The sequence below is a fragment of the Oncorhynchus keta genome, chromosome 11 (assembly GCF_023373465.1).
Source record: "Oncorhynchus keta strain PuntledgeMale-10-30-2019 chromosome 11, Oket_V2, whole genome shotgun sequence".
In the NCBI taxonomy this organism is placed as follows: Eukaryota; Metazoa; Chordata; class Actinopteri; order Salmoniformes; family Salmonidae; genus Oncorhynchus; species Oncorhynchus keta.
This window is the reverse complement of record NC_068431.1, coordinates 40,131,615-40,156,031: the sequence shown is the minus strand read 5'-3', so window position 1 is coordinate 40,156,031 and position 24,417 is coordinate 40,131,615. Positions and strand designations below refer to the sequence as shown.

The window sequence follows — 24,417 nt, the reverse complement described above, 5'->3', positions numbered from 1 at the left end:
TTTGTTGTAAATGTATGAGGAAAGGGTATTATGTCACAACAGTTTTGATCTTACTGAAAAGTACATCTTAAAAAGTGTAGGTTTAGATTTCATACTGTGTCAACAAGATCTAAATCAAATTTTTAAAATGGCCATAATTTTCGAATAGAGATAAAAATGGAAATGTATTCATTGTTGTCACAAAAACAATTTAATTGAATTATTTTTTATTATTTAAAATCACTGTAAACTAAAGTAGCAGGCGTAAAATAAGTGATTACACAGAAACAGCCTATTAAACTACTAGCCTACACAATCCATATCTATTACACATATTAGTATAGTACTACTAGATTGCAGTTTATTACATTGCTATTACACAGACAGGCATAACAGGCAGGCATAGACATGCAGGCTACACATAAAGATAGGCTACTGTAGGCAGACAAACAATCAGTCTACTACCATGTGTTTATTCTCTGTAATTAGCCAATATCCAGGACCACTATAACAAAAGTACAGGGCCATATTCCCTATCCGATAATTGCAAGCACAATTTCAGAAGTTACCTAATTAGTGCGCACTGAAGCTGGTTTTGGCAACCAGACGCGCAGCCCGTGAGGCATGTCAGGGCATGTCCAGATCGGATGAAGTGGCACTGCATAGACTATCGATAGCGTGCACAAGTATAGACTCGTGAAAACGATAGAAAAAGGTGCCCTTATGTATCTTCGCCAACCTTAATGGATCGAGGTAAAACATTTTTTTACTTTGAGTCATTTGATGTGATACTCAGGGTGGGAAATGATTATTGGCCCGTAATGCGGTGCGCACTGCTGGTCATGAATCATCTTTCCAGTTGCTAATGTATGAGTTGTCCAACCGTGGTGTTTTTTTTGTTGCTTTGTGGTATTTCATAAAACAGTTTAGTAATTCTTCGTCAATATTAGTAGCAGTGTTGTAAGTTAAAGTAGAGGACAAGTTATGCTACAACCTCTGCATGTATTTTTCCTCAATATTATTATTTCGGTTTTTACCCCTCAACACAACACATGGGCTCCATCCATCATCTCTATCTGATTGAAGATTTAGAAATCCTCTGCCTGTCACAGTATATCATCTTGTTGTGTTTTGTTGTCGACCTACATGCTTTGTGTTCTTTAGTGACATCAAGCAATATATTTGATTCAATATTCAATGCAGTGGCTAAGAAACAGCACTCTATGCATTTTGTTTCCATTTTAATCACTTCATTATAAAGATTAAAAAATGGGCTAATTACTGAGCTATAAACTATTATACATATTTTTTTATTGTAGTTACATTGCTGTCATGGATTGTTCTGAAACCCAGTACTACTTGAGTGGGGACTGCCACCCTTGTCTGCAATGTGGACCAGGACAAGAGCTGTCAGAGGTGGGTATTAGAAAACTATACAGGAATATTGAAAGAGAAATTACTGGATTTTTACAAAGGTCAAAATGTAGATAGGCCTGGTGCTGGCTACACAGACACTGATTCATCTCCTTTCCACTGCAGCCATCTGAGCACCCACAGAAATGACTGCAGAACTGGGATTTGTAATTAACGTTACTATGAAACCACAAAGAGTTTGGTTTGTCTGTGGCAATCTCTCACTCTAAAAGAATCCCACTGGCAGAGAGAACTTTGTTCCAAGTTTACAAGTCCACTTGGCAGGCCTGCTAACCCAGCTACACGATAACGTTCTGAGAACCATATGTTTCTTAGAGCTTGGTGAGAGAGTGGTTCTCCTATGTTTTGTTTTTGTATACAACCTTCCCACAACTTTATAGAAATGGTGTAGGATAGTTGCTTGGCTTTGGAACATTCTCAGCACATTAAGAAATTTGACAACAAAACTAGATTTACTTGGTATTTCATTACTTTAACAGAACGTTTCCTAAAAGTTCAAACATGGTTACATTTCATTTAAATGTTGCTATATTTTCTAGGAACGTTCTCCAACAGGTTTGACATTGGGAATGTTCTCATAGTTCAGAGAAAGTTACGAAACAATGTTCTTCTGTGGGAATTGCAGTACTTTAGCGTAACATTTCTTACAGATTTCTGCACGGTTCCATTTAAAGTCACGTTCTCAAATTGTTTCAAGAACGTTAGGGAAAACGTTCTATAAAAACCACAAGAAAAAGTTTAGCAATGTTCAAATTGTATTTTATTTGTCACATGCACTGAATACAACAGGTGTAGACTTTACCGCGAAATGCTTACTGACGAGCCCTTTCTCAACAATGCAGAGTTAAAAAGAAATAAAAGATTATCAAAAATAATAATACAAAAAACAGTAACACAATAAAACAATAATAATGAGGCTATATACAAGGAGTAATCTTTTCAGCCTCCTGAGGGGGAAGATGCGTTGTCGTGCCTTTTTCGCGGCTATGTTGTTGTGTTTGGACCATGATAGATCCATAGTGATGTAGACACCGAGGAACTTGAAGCGCTCTACCTGCTACACTTCAGCCCTGTTGATGTGAATTAGGGCGTGCACAGCCCTCCGTTTTCTGTAGTCCGCGATTAGCTCCTTTGTCTTGGTGACGTTGAGGGAGAAGTTTATGTCCTGGCAGTGTGTGTCTGACCTCCTTCCTATAGGCTGTCTGATCATCGTAGGTGATAAGGCCTACCACCGTTGTGTCGTCGGCAAACTTAATGATGGTGTTGGAGTCATGTGCGGTCACACAGTCGTGGGTGAACAGAGAGTACAGGAGGGGACTAAGCACACAACACTGAGGGGCCCCTGTGTTGAGGGTCAGCGTGGCAGATGTATTGTTGCCTACCCTCCCCACCTGGGGGTGGTCCTTCTGGAAGACCAGGATCCAGTTGCAGAGGGAGGTGTTTAGTCCCAGGGTCCTTAGTTTATTGATGAGCTTTGAGAGCGCTATGGCGTTGAACGCTGAGCTCTAGTCAATGAACAGCATTCTCACGTAGGTGTTCCTTTTGTCCAGGTGGGAAAGGGTAGTTTGGAGTGTAATAGAGGTTACGTCATTTGTGCATCTGTTGGGGCGGTATGCGAATTGGAGTGGGTCTAGTATGTCTGGGATGATAGTGTTAATGTTAGCCATGACCAGCCTTTCAAAGCATTTCATGGCTACAGATGTGAGTGCTACAGGGCAATAGTAATTTAGACAGTTTACCTTGGTGTTATTGGGCACAGGGACTATGGTGGTCTGCTTGAAACATGTAGGTAGGTATTACAGACTGTTTAGAGAACATTCTAAGAATGTTATTTAAAAATATTTACATTCCGTTCTCAGCATCAACAAAACTCTCTCTATCCTCCATTTTAAGATTGTAAAGGTGTGTTGGCCGCGCCCACAAATTGGCCACTCCTGATCTTAATGAGTTCTTGTTTCCTCAGAAATGGGGTCTGTTTAAATAGACTCAAATGAACAGCTTTGTAAGGGTAAAAAAACATGGCTTGCTATCTCCATCCTGGTGTTGCTTAAGACTAATTCCATGGATAGAGAACAGAAGATTATAGGTTTGAATCTCACTGATGCCTTGTCATAATAAAATATAAATGTATTTGCATGATTAATGCCTAAAGAAATACATTTGCATGTGTCCCATCTGTGCTTACAATTTAAAAAAGTGTACCCAAAATAAGATAGCAGTGTTATTAAAAGTTTTATTGAAACATTCAGTGAAAGTTCAGGATTTTTTTTTTTTAACTCAAAATAACCTGTTCTCAGAGCGTTAATAAAATGTTCAAGGAACCAGAGTAAAACACTTTCAAAACTTCAAAATAAACTTTCCCAGAACAGGCTACATGTTCACTTCTGTTCTCAGGGCGTTTAAAAACATTTAATTTTACCTCAACCAATGTGAAACTGAAAACATACGTTCCCACAACTTCCAAGGAACCAAGTTTGCTAGCTGGGAAGATCTTGCCAATGGAGGTTTACCCATGACCTAAAATAACCCCATGTGGTCATTGGAAGGGGAAACTGTCATGTACTTTGTAATCTAGACCTCTAATCATCATATTAATTTATATTTCTGTTTTGCAACTGTCTTCTTAACAAATTTACTTCAGTGAAATTCTTAGCTGTTAACAGGTCTAATGTGCACTGTATATTTTGATTCTTATTTCCCGCCAGGACTGTGGTTATGGAAGTGGATGGTCGGCTTCTTGCATCCCCTGTAGTGTCAAGACTTATAAAGAGGGCTGGGGTTACCACAACTGCAAATTCTGTCAGTCGTGTAAACGCATAAACAGGCACCAGAAGTCACTGTGCACCTCTAAGAGCAATGCTATCTGTGGGGAGTGCTTGCCAGGGTTTGTACCTGTACATTATCTAATTGCATTCTTACGTATAGTATCTACAGATCTTTACTTAAGACGTAGCTGTGCTTTTAAGTCATAAAAGCTCTCCATCCAGAACATGTGGACTTGTTTACTTGAAATACAACTATTTCCAACTTTTTTTCCTGCTTTAATTTGATCTAATTGCAGATTCTACAGTAAGACACGGATGGATGGCTTGCAGGAATTGGAGTGCATGCCGTGTGGTCCCTCCTCCACCACTGAGCAGCAGTGCAGCCGTAAGTCTCAGAAAAGCTTGGCCCAGGACTGAGAAAGACAAAAACACTTCAGAACCGGTCATTATTGTATGAGTCAGTTGTCTAGCCTACTGTTATATTTGAACATTTCCTCCATGTACTGGAAACATATTTACCCATGTTTTTATTTTGAGATTTGTTGCCTTAGAGAATGCATTGTTTGGGTTATGAGAATGAGCATTGTTTGGGTTCAAGAATTACAACACTGTTGTAATATTCTATTAATAGAATAGTGTTACTGTCATTATTTGCCAATGGATCAAAGTCAGAATTGTAAAACATCAAATAAATGCTGTGTGTGTAAGCATGTGCTCAGCCTTAGGCAGCACCGACCTCAAACCTTCTATTTTACAGGAAGCAGAAGAGTTGATGTGGAAAAAGTCTGGAGCCCAGAAGGCCCAGCCCAAAATGCTGCTGTCATCACCACCATTTCTTTCGTCCTGGTTACCATGACAATCTTCCTCTCCGCTGCCTTGTTTATATACTTCAGACACACCTTACTAAAGAAAATATTTAAAGGTATCTCATGATCTGCACACAAATATCTCCTTTAATGAAGTGTTTGTTGCATGAGATGTTCACACAACTACTGATGAAACTGCAATAATGTGGGTTCTGTCAATGTGTTTGTTAGAATCGCTTTTATAGTAACATGCAGGGTACAGGTAATCCTCCTCAAACTGTGCCTCATCTAGCTCATGAATGATATTCTCTCTCTGAAAGGATGCCTGGCTCCTCAAAGCACAAGTCAGAGTGACATGGAGTGTGCAGCATCCCCAGTGAACGTGGTCACGCTGAATCTGGAGCAGCAAAGCCAGGACTTGGGTAACTATAAGAGTAGAACAGCACCCACCATGATGTATTGAACAGCACATTATTTACACTGAGTATACCAAACATTAGGAATACCTTCAGTTGTGTCAAGTTGGCTGGATGTCCTTTGGGTAGTGGACCATTTGTGATACACACAGGAAACTGTTGAGCAGACAAAACCCAGCAGCGTAGCAGTTCTTGACCAAAACCGGTGCGCCTGGCACCTACTACCATACCCCGTTCAATCGCACTTCAATATTTTGTCTTGCCCAGGAGCCCTTTGAATGGCACACATAAACAATCCATGTTCCAATTGTCTCAAGGCTTAAAAATCTTTCTTCAACTTGTCTCCTCCCCTTCAGCTACATTGGTTAAAGTCGATTTAACAAGTGACATCAATAAGGGATCATAGCTTTCACCTGGTCAGTCTACTGTATGTCATGGAAAGAGCAGATGTTCTTAATATTTTGTGTATATCGTGTATATATATATAGAGTATATATTACTACAACAGACATAACACATGATGAATAAGGGCTTTAACCCTTTCCACTCACAGTGTTGAATATGGTAGATTTTGTCATTGATAAGCGCCTAAATTGGAATGCAGTGGCTGTACAGTAACAAGCTATACATGACGTCAGAGCTCAGGTTCTCCGCTTCACAGCGCTGTGTGGGTTCTTCTGTTCAAATAATTTCAATTTGCCTCTATGGGTCCCTTGTAGCTCAGTTGGTAGAGCATGGTGCTTGTAATGCCAAGGTCGTGGGTTTGATTCTGGGCAGTGGTGGATAAAGTACCCAATTAGTAAAGTAAAACACAAATACCTAAAAAAACATAGATTTTTTTTACTTAAGTACTTTACACCACTGATTCTGGGGACCACCCATATGTAAAATGTATGCACGCATGACTAAGTCACTTTGGATAAAACCGTCTGCTAAATGGCATATTATTTCATCCAAATAGGCCAATTTCCACTAGCTCAATGGGTTAAACATTCCCTAATTGACTCATATTATAGTACATTTGCAAATGCATGGTTCATTAGGGGTTTGTTAGGATACTAATGTAACCATCTGATGACGTGTCTTCTTACAGGTGCATGTGATAACTCTACCACCACTGCAGACATGTTGGCCAGACTGCAGTCCAATGTGGACATGACTGTCCCTCTGGGGTTCATTCTACTAAACCCTGACCTTAAAACTCAGGACCAAATCAACCTGCTGGAGACCCAGCCCCTGGTGCGTAACTCCACCTGCAGTAACTGCTCCTCTGGGTTTGTCTCTCAGATATCCTCTGAGCCCTCCTCAATCAGCAGTGATGTCTCACTTACAATGGAGACCCCTGTGGGTCCAGTAGTCAGTGGGGAGTCTGAGGCAGGGTCCTTTTTCCTGCCCCTGCAGAGCAGTGAGGGTTACGATGCTTCTGAGCTGCAGGATAGCCCTCCCTATCAGCATGTACCAGTGGAGTGCACTGAGCTAGACTTCCACAGCACTGCAGCCCTCCACAGTGCCACAGACCCATATTGTAGCTCTGTGAGCCTGGGGATTACTGCGATATCCGAGATTAAGGATGGCCCTTCTGGAGACGGGTCAGGAGGAAGACAACTGAGGAGTCCGTCTGCCTTCCCAGAGGAGCAAACTGACAGCTGTTGGAGCAGCCATCATCAACCCTGCTACAGCAGTAATGCGGTAATTACCCGTAGGAAAGACAGGGCTGTGTCTCATCTGTTCCTCTCACACAGAGGACCTTTTATTCAGCAGTAGAGAGTTGGAGTAACCAGTCACTAGACCTAGCTGTCTTTTATGCTCATACAGCAAATGTTAAAAGCAAATGTCATCTTTCATTTGACTCTTTAAGGTGTGGCACGCACACGCACACAGATCTCATAAAATATGAGTTGTGATATCCTCTTAGTATACGCAAGATACTGGATGCCTTTAAAGATATTTTTCACACTTGTCATTTCACACATATTTAGCTAGATGTGCCAAATTAAGTTTACAGCTTCACTCATTTAGTAGAGGATGTTTCCCTGAACAAAGCAACAATGTATTCATAATATTTATATTTGTAGATGGAAGAAACACTGAGCCTGCTGAAGAAGTGTATCCGAATCATGCAAGGTGGGATATTCTTCAGTTGACTATCTAAAGCCTATTTTAATGCTGGAGCACATCCAACAGAAACAAAATGAAACATTGGGGATTGTCAAAAGACCACAATACACATATTTGTATTAGGTGAAGTTCTGTTGTTGTTGTTGTTGTTGTTGTTGTTGTTGTTGTTGTGGCTAGGGATTCAGTAGAGATACATATTCACAGAACCACAATTTTGTTCTGGATGGTTCCGGATTTTAAAGTTAATGTAGCCATTTCTAACAGGAGTAGTTTTTAAAAGTTGTTTTTCATTAAGTCATGCTAGTTTTAAAAAAAAAATGTTTCTTTGTCTTGGCCAAGAGGTATAGTCGAATATACATTGTCTTACTGTTCTACAGGCCGCATGGAAAAATAGACAATCATTGTACAAAGAGACTTAGCTGCATACTTGGCACCACTGGCAAAGTTTTCAAGAAGATAACATTTTTCCCTTTACAACAGGGATGGGCAATTGACCCCTTTTGAAAGCTCTCAGATACATTTGAATTAATTATTTTGGAACTCAGTCGGAGTCTCAACTACTGTTGCAAGTTAGAATAGTAGAATACATTTGCACACTGTCACTGTCCACGAGACATTCTCAAATCTTGAATGTAGAAACGGCATAACAGAATAGTTCACCTCTGGTGGGAGGTTAAACAGTTGTAGGCAGTGGGATCTGTACTGTGTCATAGTCATCATTTCCCCATTGTATCTTCTGGCCAGGTGTCCATATAGGCAGGCTGCCACAGGCCTTGGTGGATATTCTGGCTTTGAAGCTGGACCCAACATTCCCAGGAGTACAGAACTACCAGCAGGTGGCGCTGAAGATGGGCGTACCTCACGAGTTGCTCAAAGGCCTGTGCGGGTTTGATCACGTCTTTCGGTACCTTTCCTCCTGCACTCTGCTAACAGTACCTGACCTGCTCCACACGTTCTACCTGCTGCAGCGGCTCGACACTCTGCTCCTGCTGTGTGAATATGCCATGCAGAGCCAGACTCAGAGCCAGGTTACAGGATGCACATTTTACTGTTAATACTAACAACGCTTCTGCCAATACAGCCCAGAGGGCTGACATAATCAGCATGCGTACTACTGAACTAGAACCTACCTGGAACAACGAAATTGCTCAAACTCTCGGGTGGGGATGTGTAAATATTTGTTTTTAATTCTGAATGGATTATATTTTATTTTTTACCTGGTTTCACATGTAGTGTATGTGAATGTTAATGTGATATAAGCCACTGTACGTTACAATTATTTTGTCATGCAGCAAATTCTATGCAGGAAAATGATACATTCATATTTGAAAAGTTTGTCAGAAGATACATTTTAAATGCGTAAGTACTGTACAAATTGTGTTAATTTGTCTACTGAATGAATCAAGTTATATTAGTGTTACTTTTTATACATGTCTTGGACTTTTATAAACAAAATAAAAATTACATTCAGATTCATGGTTATTTTGTTATGATGTAGTTTGCCAGGAGCAGATGATTTCAGTAAGTAATCACATTTACTGTACATAATAAAGAATATGGTCATAGACATATTACAACAAAAAACAGGGCCAGTTACTGTATTTCTGCAAGGCAAAATTGAAAAGCAGGACTAATGCCACACTACTGACATTTCTACTAAGCTTCATTTTAGCAAGGTACATTGTGTAACAATATCAAATATTTTTGTTATGAAATGAAACATAGTTTTTTTCCCAGCAATGTTCATTTACTTTCAAAACAAGTATAGCATACAAATTACAAGAAATTGATCGGAAGGAGACAAGATATTGATTTATTTTATTGATTTATTTTAAATTGAAATTATGTTTATGACATAGTTACTATGCATTTCCTGTCTGGTCAAATATTATGGTCATAAACAAGCTGATGCAGCTCTCTGATGTTCTCCATTTGCATTACATTAAATATCATGTTTTCAGACACGTCAATGAGACAACCAATTTGTATTTGCAACCAAAATTATTATTTGTTTACCATGCTAATATCAATGGCTTATATTCAGTATCTTGTGTTTTTTGTTACAGTACAAATTGTAAACTACTACAATGCTGACTTCCAAGTAAATCTCATTTGAGATTGAGAAACATGCTATATGATAAAAAATAAGGCTGTCTTCATTTGTAATATGACATTTCTAGTTGGTGCTCCAATGAAAATATGCAAATGATTCTGTCTCTTTAACTCATAATATTGTAGCAAATTTTGGCGCTAACCCGACTGTCAAGACAACACCTTAACCATTACACCAAGAGGTCCGAACCTCTTGAGGAGGTTGCTTTAAGGTCACTACTCTTTTGAGAGAATGTGCCCCAAGCTTTTAGGGGGGGGGGGTTCCACTGACTGTCAAGCTAACACCTTAACCGTTACGCCAAGAGGTTCGAAAAACACAATCCAGCTATTTTTGGAGTTGAAACCTTTTGCTGTTGAAAACCAATATCTCAAGTATAAATACAGTAATGTACACACATTTAAGGGTAAAAAATGGAAGCAAAATTGTGTTTTTTAGACAACAGCACATTTCAAGGATAGTGCCATTAAAAGAGTTGGTCAAATGTAATTGGCTCTCCAGTGGCGCAGTGGTCTAAGGCACTGCATCTCAGTGCTAGAGGTGTCACTGCAGACCCTGATTTGATTCCAGGCTGTATCACAACCGGCTGTGATTGGGAGTCCCATAGGGCGGTGCACAATTGGCCCATTATTGTCTGGGTTAGGGTTTGGCTGGGGTAGGCTGTCATTGTAAATAAGAATTTGTTCTTAACGGGCTTGCCTAGTTAAATCAAAATAAATGGGCCTTGGCCCTTACTTGCGGGAACAAAAGAGGACAAAAGAGCAAAGGTCCACCCCCCACACTTGTGTCATGTCATACCTACACCATCTATTGAGATGTGCCTTTTGTTAAGTAAATAAATGAGGTGAAAGGAGACTGGAGTAGGACTTAATGTCCCAACCATGGTGAAAATATGATCAATTCAAATGTGTGGTAGTTCACAATATTATGCACCAGGTGGCATGAGTAAGATAAGTTTATCTCAGCTGCTTGAAAACATTTATTCGAACAATGTATATGTTTTAAACAGTGTAATGCAAACAGTAAATCCATTTTCAAAACGTAGTTGCCTTTTCAAAACAGCAAATACTATCAGCAAAACTATATGATACCCTCAAAACTGCAAATACATTCACATTCTGCCCCCTAAAAAATCCATAAAATCAGATTCTTTGCATTCACTTGATAACTATCCAAATAGTAATTACTATCCACATCAAAGAAAATATTTTTCTTGATCAAATAACATGGGAAATAAGCACTTTTTTGTCAGGATTCATTCCTTTTACCATCATTACAAACCACTTCATAAAATGTACGCTATTACTGTATTGTAGCCTACATAGGCTGGTCAGGTAGGTTTGTGCATGTAGGCCTAGACCTTTCATCACCAATCAGAAAAACAATGTACGCCTACAATGTAGTAATTGAGTACATCGAGACATGATGTGGTTTGTGATGATGTTAAAGAGAATGAACCACAGACCATAGAAAATCGCAAATGCACGGCAAGTATTTATCAATTATCGACAATTGACATGTAAGGTAAAAATATATTACAGGTTTTTTTCTCAGTCAATTTGGTGCCATTTGGTGCCAAGTATGTGGTACATTTTCACAAATCTAAGCACAAAAGTCATCAAAAAAACTATGTCTCATGTTTCAAAACTCTAAGCACATTTTCAATTGAGTACAACACTCTTAGCACTTTTTTCTATCTAGGGTTATTCGGAGGTAAAATGGTTATTCGGATGTCCCTTTGAAGAACCCTTTCTCGTTCCATGTCAAACCCTTTTAGTTCCAGGTAGAACCTGGTGTTCCTATGGGGACAGCCGAAGAACCCTTTTTTCTAAGCGTGAACAAACAATTTCACATAGTCACTTGTTCACTGCACCAAATAACACTTTCAATTTGGATACATATTCAAGCTAAGTAGCTGCTTTTCAAAATGCAATATTCATTGCACTTTTGATATGATTGTCTTTTTTTAACAATGCAGTTAACTATCACTTGATCAAACTTCTCAAAATTGATTAATCAAATCAAACTTTCTTTGTCACATGCGCCGAATACAAGTGTCGACTTTAATGTGAAATGTTTACTTACAAACCCTTAACCAACAGTGCAGTTCAAGAAGAAGAAAATATTTACCAAGTTGGCTAAAATAAAAAGCAATAATAAAAAGTAACACAATAAGAATAACAATAACAAGGCTATATACAGGGGGCACCAGTACCGAGTCAATGTGCAGGGGTACAGGCTCGTTGTCGTAGTCTGTACATGTAGGTGGGGGCGAAGTAGCTATGCATAGGTAACAAACAAACAGCGAGTAGCACCAGTGTACAGGGGTGGGGGGGGGTGTCAATGTAAATTGTCCGGTGGTGATATTTATGAATTGTTCAGCAGTCTAATGGCTTGGGGGTACAAGCTGTTGAGGAGCCATTTGGTACTAGATTTTCCATGCGGTAGCAGAAAAAACAGTCTATAACTGGAGTGTCTGGAGTCTCCGACAATTTTCTGGGCTTTCCTCTGACACCGCCTATTATGTAGGTCCTGGATGGCAGGAAGCTTGGAGGGCCTTATGGTCAGATGCCGAGCAGTTTCTATACCATGCAACCGGGCAGGATGCTCTCTATGGTGCAGCTGTAGAACCTTTTGAGGATCTGGGGGCCCATGCCAAATCTTTTCAGTCTCCTGAAGGGGAAAAGGTTTTGTTGTGCCCACTTCACGACTGTCTTGGTATGTTTGGACCATGATGATGTTTGGACCATGATGATTGGTGATGTGGACACCAAGGAACTTGAAACTCTTAAAACATTTTTTTTTTTTACCCCTTTTTCTCCCCAATTTCATGGTATGAAATTGTTAGTAGCTATAATCTTGTCTCATCACTATAACGCCCATACGGGCTCGGGAGAGACGAAGGTTGAAAGTCATGCGTCCTCCGATACACAACCCAACCAAGCCGCACTGCTTCTTAACACAGCGCGCATCCAACCTGGAAGCCAGCCGCACCAATGGTGTCGGAGGAAACACTGTGCACCTGGCAACCTTGGTTAACGCGCACTGCTCCCGGCCCGCCACAGGAGTCGCTGGTGCGCGATGAGACAAGGATATCCCTACCGGCCAAACCCTCCCTATCCCGGACGACGCTAGGCCAATTGTGCGTCGCCTCACGGACCTCCCGGTCGCGGCCGGTTACGACAGAGCCTGGGCGCAAACCCAGAGTCTCTGGTGGCACAGCTGGCGCTGCAGTACAGCACCCTTAACCACTGTGCCACCCGGGAGGCCCAACTTGAAACTCTTGACCCTCTCCACTACAGCCATGTTGATGAGAATGGGGCTGTGTTCGGCCTGCCTTTTCCTGTAGTCCACGATCAGCTCCTTTGTCTTGCTCACATTGAGGGAGAGGTTGTTGTCCTGGCACCACACTGCCAGTTCTCTGACCTCCTCCCTATAGGCCGTCTCATCGTTGTCAGTGATCAGACCTACTACTGTTGTGTCGTCAGCAAACTTAATGATGGTGTTTGAGTCTTTTTTATTATTAATATTATTTTATTTTTTTTACCTTTATTTAACTAGGCAAGTCAGTTAAGAACAAATTCTTATTTTCAATGACGGAACAGTGGGTTAACTGCCTGTTCAGGGGCAGAACGACAGATTTGTACCTTGTCAGCTTGGGGGTTAGTCCAAAGCTCTAACCACTAGGCTACCCTGCCTCCCCACTAGGCTACCCTGCCGTCTTGTTAGGCCATGCAGTTGTGGGTGAACAGGTAGTACAGGAGGGGACTAAGTACACACCCCTGAGGGGCCCCAGTCTTAAGGATCAGTGTGGCGACGTGTTGTTTTCTACTCTTACCACCTGTGGGCAGCTTGTCAGGAAGTCCAGTATCCAGTTGCAGAGGGAGGTGTTTAGTCCCAGAGTCCTTGGCTTAGTGATGAGCTTCGTGGGCACTATGGCGTTGAACGCTGAGCTGTAGTCGATGAACTGCATTCTCACATAGGTGTTCCTTTTGTCCAGGTGAGAAAGGGCGGTGTGGAGTGCGATTGAGATTGCGTCATCTGTGGATCTGTTGGAGCAGTATTCAAATTGGAGTGGGTCTAGGGTGTCTGGGAGGATGCTGTTGATGTTAGCCATGACCAGCCTTTCAAAGCACTTCATGGCTACCGACGTGAGTGCCACAAGGCGGTAATCATTTAGGCAGGTTACCTTCGGTTCCTTGGGTACAGGGACTATGGTGGTCTGCTTGAAACATGTAGGTATTACAGACTCAGTCAGGGAGAGGTTGAAAATGTCAGTGAAGACACTTGACAGTTGGTCCGCACATGCTTTGAGTACACATCCTGGTAATCTATCTGGCCCAGTGGCTTTGTGAATGTTGACCTCTTTAAAGGTTTTGTTCACATTGGCTACTGATATCACACAGTCATCCAGAACAGCAGGTGCTCTCGTGTATACTTCAGTGTTGCTTTCCTCGAAGTGAGCATAAAATGCATTTAGATCGTCTGGTAGGCTTGCGTCACTGGGCAGCTCGCGTCTGGGTTTCCCTTTGTAGTCAGTAATAGTTTTCAAGCCCTGCCTCATCCGACGAGCGTCAGAGCCGGTGTAGATGGATTCAATCTTAATCCTGTATTGACGATTTGCTTGTTTGATGGTTCGTCTGAGGGCATAGCGGGATTTCTTATAAGCGTCCAGATTAGTCTCCTGCTCCTTGAAAGCGGCAGCTCTAGCCTTTAGCTCAATGCGGATGTTGCATGTAATCCATGGGTTCTGGTTGGGATATGTACGTAAAGTCACTGTGGGGAGGATGTCATCGATGCACTTATTGATGAAGCCGATGACTGAGGTGGTGTATTACTCAATGCCATCGGATGAATCCCGGGAACATATTCCAGTCTGTGCTAGAAAAACAGTCCTGTAGTGTAGCATCCACGTCATCTGACCACTTCCGTATTGAGCGAGTCACTGGTACTTCCTGCTTTAGTTTTTGCTTGTAAGCAGGAATCAGGAGGATAGAATTGTGATCAGATTTGCCAAGCGGGGGGCCGGGGAGAGCTTTGTATGCATCTCTGTGTGTGGAGTAAAGGTGGTCTATTATTTTTTCCCCTGGTTGCACAAAAGTAAAAATTTGGTAAAACTGATTTAAATTTGCCTGCATTAAATCCCCGGCCACCAGGAGCGCCGCTTCTGGGTGAACATTTTCTTCTTTGCTTATGGCCTTATAGAGTTGGTTGAGAGCGGTCATAGTGCCAGCTTCTCTTTGTGGTGGTAAATATACGGCTACGAATAATAGATGAGAACTCTCTTGGTAGATAGTGTGGTCGATAGCTTATCATAAAGTACTCTACCTCAGGCGAGCAATACCTTGAGACTTCTTTAATATTAGACATTGCGCACTAGCTGTTATTGACAAAAAGACACACACACCCACCCCTCTCTGTTCTGCCGGTGCCAGGAAAATCCCGCCAGCTCAATATTGTCAGTTTCTTCATTCAGCTACATCTCGGTGAAACATAAAATGTTAACTAGTGCCTAGTGAACATAAACTCAACAAAAAATAAACTTCCCTTTTTCAGGACCCTGTCTTTCAAAGGGAATTTGTAAAAATCCAAACAACTTCACAGATCTTCATTGTAAAGAGTTTAAACACTGTTTCCCATGCTTGTTTAATGACCCATAAACAATTAATGAATGTGTACCTATTGAACGATCGTTAAATCAGTAACAGCTTACAGACGGTAGGCAATGAAGGTCACCGTTATGAAAACTTAGGCCTCTAAAGAGGCCTTTCTACTGACTCTGAAAAACACCAAAAGAAATCTGCTCATCTGCGTGAACGTGCCTTAGGCATGCTGCAAGGAGGCATGAGGACTGCAGATGTGGCCAGGGCAATAAATTACAATGTCCGTACTGTGAGACGCCTAAGACAGCGCTACAGGGAGACAGGACGGACAGCTGATCGTCCTCGCAGTGGCAGAACACGTGTAACAACACCTGCACAGGATCGGTACATCTGAACATCACACCTGCGGGACAGGTACATCTGTAGCACAGTTGGTAGAGCATGGCGCTTGTAATGCCAGGGTAGTGGGTTCGATTCCCGGGACCACCCATACGTAGAATGTATGCACACATGACTGTAAGTCGCTTTGGATAAAAGCGTCTGCTAAATGGCATATATTATATTATTATTATTACAGGATCGCAACAACAACTGCCCGAGTTACACCAGGAACGCACAATCCTTCCATCAGTGCTCTGACTGTCCGCAATAGGCTGAGAGAGGCTGGACTGAGGGCTTGTAGGCCTGTTGTAAGGCAGGCCCTCACCAGACATCACCGTCAACAACATTGCCTATGGGCACAAACATACCGTCGCTGGACCAGACAGGACTGGCAAAAAGTGCTCTTCACTGTCGAGTCGTGGTTTTGTCTCACCAGGGGTGATGGTCGAAATCGCGTTTATCGTCAAACGAATGAGCGTTACACCGAGGCCTGTACTCTGGAGCGGGATAGATTTGGAAGTGGAGGGTCCGTCATGGTCTGGGGCGGTGTGTCACAGCATTATTGGACTGAGCTTGTTGTCATTGCAGGCAATTGCAACGCTGTGCATTACAGGGAAGACATTCTCCTCCCTCATGTGGTATCCTTCCTGCAGGCTCATCCTGACATGACCCTCCAGCATGACAATGCCACCAACCATACTGCTCATTTTCCTGCAAGACAGGAATGTCATGGCCAGCGAAGATCCGGGAACTCAATGACCTTTGAGCACGTCTGGGACCTGTTGGATCGGAGGGTGAGGGCTAGGGCCATTCCCCCCAGAAATGAACTAGCAGGTGCCTTGGTGGAAGAGTGGGGTAATATCTCACTGCAAGAACTGGCAAATCTGGTGCAGTCCATGAGGAGGATATGCACTGCAGTACTAGTGCACTGCAGCTGGTGGCCACACCAGATACTGACTGTTATTTCGATTTTTTACTATGATTTATTACTATGATTATTCTCTCATGGATATCATTTAGTTATTTCAGAAATGTTAGGGTTTTCGGTATAGTTGCCTAATGTTGATTGGGCCTATTATTTTGGTTTAACGGTAATTCTGAATCAGTATGATATAATAGTTTGTTTTGAGTGTGTTTTTAACAAAGCTGAAATCTACTTTGAAGTCCATAGTGTAGGAATACACGTGAAATCAGTCATCGAAAAAGACATGATGGCGAAGCAGGAAGATAGGAATGCCGTTGTGAGTTCAAATCCCAGGAGGAAGGGAAGCCCTGCTAAAGTACACAATAGTTGATTTTGGTAGGTGAGGACATGCTGAATAATAATTACTGTATAAATAAGCATACACAATGTGTATCCAATATGCAAGTTGAAAAAACAGTGCGTATCCTAATGTCAAATTTTTGTTTACAGGGCATCACCTGTGAAATCTCGTGAAAAATATTCATGTGAAAATTTGAATTTACATGGGAAAGTTTGTGATCACAAAATCCACATGTGAAATATTATCACGTGAAGTGTTCCAAAAACACATTGTAATCCCTACAGTACATGGAGCTATCTATCACCCATCATTATCATTTGTCATCAACACTGAATATCATTGTAATCTACCGACATGGTAGTGATTTTCCATGTGAAAATCATGTGGCTCTTTTCTAAAGAAGAAAGTAAGTATGTACAGTAAGTTAGTTACTTGATGTCTGTCTAGGGCAAATAACACTAGGTACAGCACTGACAAATGAACAGAGCAGTACTGCATGAATCGGCTGACATGACATATGGTCTTCCCAAAGACCCATGTGCTTTTCACAAATCTGGCCTGAAAAACTGAACATGTGTTACAGTAATATAAAACAATCTTGAGTTTTCATAAAGTAAAGACTTCATTATAAATATATAAAACAAGTGGCAGCCAACACTTAGAATTATGCCAATTTGGATGATCATCCGATGAAAAAAAACGTCAAACTTGCATAATCAACAGTGCACAGACATACAGTGGGGAGAACAAGTATTTGATACACTGCCGATTTTGCAGGTTTTCCAACTTACAAAGCATGTAGAGGTCTGTAATTTTTATCATGGGTACACTTCAACTGTGAGAGACGGAATCTAAAACAAAAATCCAGAAAATCACATTGTATGATTTTTAAGTAATGAATTTGCATTTTATTTTATTTCATTTGCATTTTATTTTAATAATAAGTCAATTAGATAATCTGGCCATGGTAGCCGTACACCCCCAGGGCATAGATGTCATGCTGATCATTATGCAGTTGATTTGCATTTAATCAAAGACTAATTCATCACCTATATGAGAAAGATACAAGAGGTGATAGAGTTTAACAGGAGAGAGTGAAAGCTGAAAGGGGGACTGAACTGTATCCCCTACGGTGCAGAGATGAGTGCCTAACAGCCTGCCACAAAAACCTGGACCTCTGTGAGGCAGTACAACATTCAAATACTATACACCTGTTACAGTATTCCCCCTCTCTCAAGCACAAAAGTCCTCAAGCACAAAACCCTGCCATTGAACCGGAGAACACTTCCCTGATGCCTGAGAAAGATGGGACAAATCCCAACTCTGTCACCAGTGTAACAGTAGAGAGTAAGAGCTATAACAGGGACTCAAATTGAGAGCTGTAACAGGGACTTCTTGATGTTATATGTGTGAAGGAATTCTCCAGTGACAACAAAAATATTTTTTATTTTAACTAGGCAAGTCAGTTAATTAAGAACAAATTCTTATTTTCAATGACAGCCTAGGAACAACTGCCTGTTCAGGGGCAGAATGACATATTTGTACCTTGTCAGCTCAGGGGGTTTGAACTTGCAACCACCTTCCGGTTACTACTCCAACGCTCTAACCACTAGGCTACCCTGCCGCCCAGATATGAACATATGAACAAGTTGAGGTTCTAGGTCCTTGGTATTTTGGTAGGGTAAGATAGTTGTAGGTTACTAATCTTAATAAGGTCTTTATAAGTCAAAGCCTACTCTACAAAATCTAAATATATTTAATTATTTATAATTACAGACAAATACAGACTGTGGCTTTAAAGACTGCACAGAAATTATGCACTTAAAAACAACTAACAGTCATAAACAGGTATAGCCCATATGTGACATTTTCTATTTAGCTGAGGTAATTTACCAGAATAAAAGGAGTGTTGAGTAGAGTAATCATTAAATCAGCAACTGACAAATTAATAATAAACAAACATGTGACAGAATGCATCTGCTTCTTTATCACAATGTGGCAAGCAACACTATTCCCATTAAAGTGAAATGATGATAATGACTGAATAAGCTATAATGAGTAAAGTCTTGGTTGTTGCATTTTGTGACTCAGTCCCATATTTGTTTTTGTTACATTTTTTGTCCTCTCATACAGGAGTAGTAAAGCCCTAGTTCACACAGGAGTCCTCAGAACAGCCTCAATTAGTTGGGGAATGGACTTTACAAGGTGTTGAAAGAGTTCCAGTTGGCTTGATGTCCTTTGGGTGGTGGACCATTCTTGATACACATGGGAAACTGTTGGGTGTGAAAAGCCCAGCAGCATTACAGTTCTTGACATAATCAGGTGAGCCTGGAATCTACTACCATACCCTGCTCAAAGACACTTACATTTGTCTTGCCCATTCACCCTATGAATGGCACACATACACAATCCAAGTCTCAATTGTCTCAAGGCTTAAAAATCCTTCGTCAACCTGTCTCCTCCCCTTCATCTACACTGATTGAAGTGGATGTAAAAGTTCACATCAATAGGGGATCATAGCATTCACCTGGATTCACTTGCATAATGTTTTGTACACCCAGTGTACAGTGTAGTGATACTGGGTTGTTTTGGTACCATGTCGGTAGATTACAATGATATTCAGTGTTGATGACAAATGATAATGATGGGTGATAGATAGCTCCATGTACTGTAGGGATTACTATTTTTTTTGTGTTATCTGCATTTTGTATATTCCATCTGGGACTACGTTGGAAAAAAGTTAATTTTACTTTAATGTGTTATCCCCTGGGTTGCATCTTTTTTCAAAATAAATCAGTCAATCGATCCATATTTATTGACTGCCGTTGCTATGCAGTATGTGAGTCAAACACTGCTATCTAATCACAAGATAGTACAGACATCCGCTCTTACTCAAGCGCATGTGGCTTTGTGAGCACAGGAAGGCATGTGGGTCTGACAGATAAAGGGTGGTATTTTACAGAAATATCCAAAGGCAGGTTATTGAACATAATAATAGTCCTTGTAAAATCATAGATTGCAAGATAAATAATCATTTGGTGCGTGCTTATATTTGTCCTATTTCACACGTTAATAAGCATGTATGAATTGTAAATGTGCATATACCATCTCTCCCTGAAACACCCTCAGAGTGTGGTCACAGCCAAGGTCTGCCATTATCAAAAGCAACCCTGGAGAATTTAGGGTTAACTGCCTTGCTCAAGGGCACGTCGACAGATTTTTCACCTCGTTGGCTCAGTTCTAAGGCTCAAATCGCTAGGAAACCTATCGCCCTTTAATAAATAAGTTATATATCTCCAACTGCTCTATATCTCCCTTAATTTAAAGCAACATTTTGTTCAATTTTCGAATAAACTCTCCTTTAATTTCTTCCATGATAACCAATTTGTGCTGCGCATTGTAGAACAATGTGCCATCGCTCACCATACCAGTCTGTCACCCAGTGATTACTTGACATCGGTAGTGGGTCAGTCACCCTTATGTACTTAATTTAGGAAAAAATTTACAAAAAGTGCTTAGAAACCTGATGAAAAGTTACCTATAGAAATGCAATCTCTATTCCATTTCTATGTATGTGTCTATACACATCGTCTTTACATATGCTCGGGACCTCAAGTTTACCCAGTACAGTATTTAAAACAGGGACATACACATTTGTTACACAGTGTACCAAGTGTCATCATACAAACTTACACAAATCCATGAGACATTAGTGACAGTGCAGGATCATGTACACTATCACAGTACATTTTCACACAATCAAATGTTTTGCCTGAGAAAGTCTAACGGGGTAACAGTGAATGTCACTTGAAGGTTTATGAAGTGATCTTCTTTGAAGTCAGTCTGGTGGGAGATGCTCAGCAGACAAGTGACCCCTCACTTGGGGTATTTGACAAACTGACACCCTGTCATACTGAGTGTCCAACTCAGCTTGTCAAATACACTAAGTGGGGGGCCTTCTCTCACAGTTGCAGACGACGAGCCTGTAGTAAGGAAATAATGGACATTTGTGTAATGTTTAAACATTCAAATACTCCCTGACCAAACATTTACCTCCAGACTCCAGGTGATGTTTTGTCCTGATTACCTTTTTTGTTTTGGTGTACTTGACTGTAACCAGTGGAGTATCCAGGACCTCCCACTATCAAATGTTTGTTTAGGGTAGATAACAGTTCCATTGATATTTTTTGTGAAACCACAAATCCAATAGAAACAATAACCAAAGAGACATTACATTTGGAAATATCAATACATTATACTATATAATGTATTCCAAAGTTGTACAGATTTGTTATGTCAATTGAATGAATTATCAATAAAACCATGAAACAATATCATGTCATACCTTTGTGACCGGACCTCTAGTTGAAAAGGTGGATGTTTAGTGCATGCCCCAATGATTTCTTCGTCGAGTTCTCTCCTTTGACCAAACAGGGACAGAGACGCTGATGATACTGTGCATCTAACAGCACGTCTGATCGTTAATAACTAAGCCTTGACACAAAGAGGAAGCTAAAATGAGGAAGATAGCGGCAAGGCTAGCTAGCAGGAAATATCTGAAACCAAAGTGACAACATGTCATGGTTGTGAAATGCTTCAGTTGGCAGTTTGAAATTGAGTTAAGGCCAATTGCATAGTTTGACAAAGTATTCCATTATTTAAGTCACTTTGTCAATTCAGTTTCAGAGATCCATGCATATAGCGTGGAAAGCAAATGATCTCTTGATGAAAGTAAAAGCACACTGTTTATGTTTTTCATTCTCCTGTGTTCACTGTTCAGTCCACAGCTATTGTGACAAACAATAGATTGCTTATTTGTTTCCAGTCATTGAAGTACTGTTTGTCAATGCAATGCAATAACATTACAGGGACTCAATACCCTGGTGATAGTGTGGGTCGTGTTTGTGTCAACATGTCAAATTCAACACAACACAAGTCATTTTCTTGGTACTTAATTATACTAAACACAAATATGAACACAACACGTAAGGTGTTGGTCCCATGTTTCATGAGCTGAAATTAAAGATCCCAGAAATGCTCCATACATTCAAGAAGCGTATTTCTCTCAAATTGTGTACAAAAATTTGTTTACATCCCCGTTAGTGAGCATTTCTCCTTTGCCAATATAATCCCTCCACCTGACCTGGCATATCAAGAAGTTGATTGAACAGTGTGATCATTACACAGGTGCACCTTGTGCTGGGGAAAATAAAAGGCCACTCTAAAATGTGGAGTTTTGCCACACAACACAATGCCACAGATGTCTTGAGGGTGCGTGCAATTAGCATGCTAACTGCAGGAATGTTAATTTCTCTACCATAAGCTGCCCCCAATGTGTTTTTAGAGAATTTGGCAGTACGTCCAACCGGCCTCACTTCCGCAGGCCACATGTAACCACGGCAGCCCAGGACCTCCACATGTGGCTTATTCACCTGTGGGATCATCTGAGACAAGCCACCCAGACAGCTGATGAAACTGAGGAGTATTTCTCTGTAATAAAGGCCTTTTGCACGGAAAAACAGATTAGGATCGGCTGGGCCTGGCTCCAAAGTGGGTGAGCCTCACCCATGGCTGCGCCCCTGCCCAGTCATGGGAAAAAATCGTAGCAGTTGTTGCATGTTTCGTTTTATATTACTTGTGTTCAGTATACCGTATAGCAAAGCATGGCCACATGACTCGCTGTCTGTAGGAGTGAATGGGGTGGTGTACATAAGGAACTGGCCACACCATGACATTCATGCAAGTAATATAATATACACTGAACAAAAATATAAGCACAAAATGCAACATTTTAAAAGATTTGATTGAGTTACAGTTCGTATAAGGAAGTCAGTCAATTGAAATACATTCAATAGGCCCTAAATCTATGGATTTCACATGACTGGGAATACAGATATGTATCTGTTGTTCACAGATACCTTTAGGGGCGTGGTTCAGAAAACCAGTCAGTAACTGTTGTGACCACCATTGACTAAAAGGTCTGAATTTTATATTTAACCTTTATTTAACTAGGCAAGTCAGTTAAGAACACATTTTTATTGACAATGACGGCCTACACCGGCCAAATCCGGATGATGCTGGGCCAATTGTGCGCCGTCCTATGGGACTCCCAATCACAGCCGGTTGTGATACAGCCTGGATTCAAACGAAGGTGTCTGCAGTGGCACCTCTAGCACTGTGATGCAGTGCCTTAGAGTGCTGCGCCGCTCGGGAACCCCCTGAATACTTATGTACATGTAATATTTCAGATTTTATTTTTAATACATTTGCAAAAAAAGTCTAAAAACCTGTTTGTGCTTTGTAATTATGGGTTATTGTGTGTATTTTCTAAATCGACTTTAGAATAAAGGTGTAACGTAACAAAATGTGAAAATTACTTTCCGAATGCACTGTATATTGAACCATAGAAGGTCAAAATAGCTATAGAATTACCCTGCTTATTATCCTGGTGATTTTTTAAATCAATGATACCGCAATCATACAACTGTCAAAATGAATGTGTCGTCAGGTACAGGTTAGCAGCTTCCACTGTTTTTATCTTTCAGTTGCCTGCTTTTTAACTTATATAATTCCCTTATTTGAGGCGATACTACGAAATGGCAAAAATGAATGGCCAATGTTTTAAGCAGCTTCATCCATGACAACTGAACATTTGTAGGTTTTAATGTGTCAGAGACACAAAAATAAACTCACAGCTACATTTCACAGGGTGTGTGAGTGTGAACAGTCAGTTAACATCTAAAAGAAAAAAACACTTCCTCAGAACATTCACTTCCCTCTCTTAAAACACTGTTTGGTTGAAGTAAATACTTAAAGGACAACGCCTCCACTTTTAACATTTGGGTTGTTATAAAGTATTTAGTGATGTCCTACACCATTTTAGAGTAATTTTTGGATTTCATGTCTATTGACTGCTTAGTGATGGGCAAAACCAGAAATTGCTTCTCTGTGACATTTTCAAATAGAATCCCTGAGATGACTAGCAAGAAATGTGGACAGTCATTTACAGCTAACTATATAACCCGTCTGTAGTTTTCTGATCAACTCCCTGCTATATGTTTCTGTGGTTGTCTTTGTCTAATAACATCTGTAAATATTTTTAAACCTATGATATTTATAGTCAGCTTGCTCCAATATTTTTCTGTTGTTCAAGGCTCAAACTACCATGATTCCATTCGGCAAAACCACTCCCACCAGGGTTGCAGCTCCGGCAGCAATTGTGTCCTTTCCCAAATAGCCTATATTGTCATATTGAATTACTTGTAAATGTCATGCTTTTTATTAGTTCCAATAGGCCTTCAATGTTGTTGGATGGTGGCTTGGACAGTCGCTGAGGCTGTATTTGTCTGGTATCACGAAAACACTTTATTTCAGATGCTGCAGGTTTAGCTAGCTAGTAATGCTAACGTGAGCAACAAAGCCAATTAAAACAGGCTGAGAGACTAGAATTCCGTAATGACTGGCCTGTAAATTTCCAAATAAATGTTGTGTTCTTCTAACAGACCAAGATGTTGTTTGGACTGTTTAAGACAGTCGCTAA

General features: G+C 40.7%; 1 protein-coding gene and 1 long non-coding RNA gene across 2 annotated transcripts; one reads left to right on the top strand and one right to left on the bottom strand.

The window, feature by feature from the left end:
* The first annotated feature begins 563 nt into the window (after nucleotides 1-563).
* On the top strand, nucleotides 564-8,990 carry LOC118390265 (uncharacterized). Its single transcript, XM_035780652.2, has 9 exons — nucleotides 564-732; nucleotides 1,299-1,395; nucleotides 4,119-4,297; nucleotides 4,475-4,563; nucleotides 4,936-5,100; nucleotides 5,305-5,406; nucleotides 6,494-7,089; nucleotides 7,476-7,524; nucleotides 8,263-8,990. Exons 2-9 carry the CDS (start codon nucleotides 1,312-1,314, stop codon nucleotides 8,571-8,573), a joined length of 1,575 nt encoding a protein of 524 aa, XP_035636545.1. The 5' UTR covers nucleotides 564-732; nucleotides 1,299-1,311; the 3' UTR covers nucleotides 8,574-8,990.
* A 9,313-nt stretch (nucleotides 8,991-18,303) lies between these two features.
* On the bottom strand, nucleotides 18,304-21,358 carry LOC118390264 (uncharacterized). Its single transcript, XR_004826927.2, has 2 exons — nucleotides 21,223-21,358; nucleotides 18,304-20,860 (listed from the first exon to the last, which is right to left on the bottom strand). It is a non-coding gene; the product is annotated as an uncharacterized LOC118390264 (long non-coding RNA).
* Nucleotides 21,359-24,417: the final 3,059 nt, after the last annotated feature.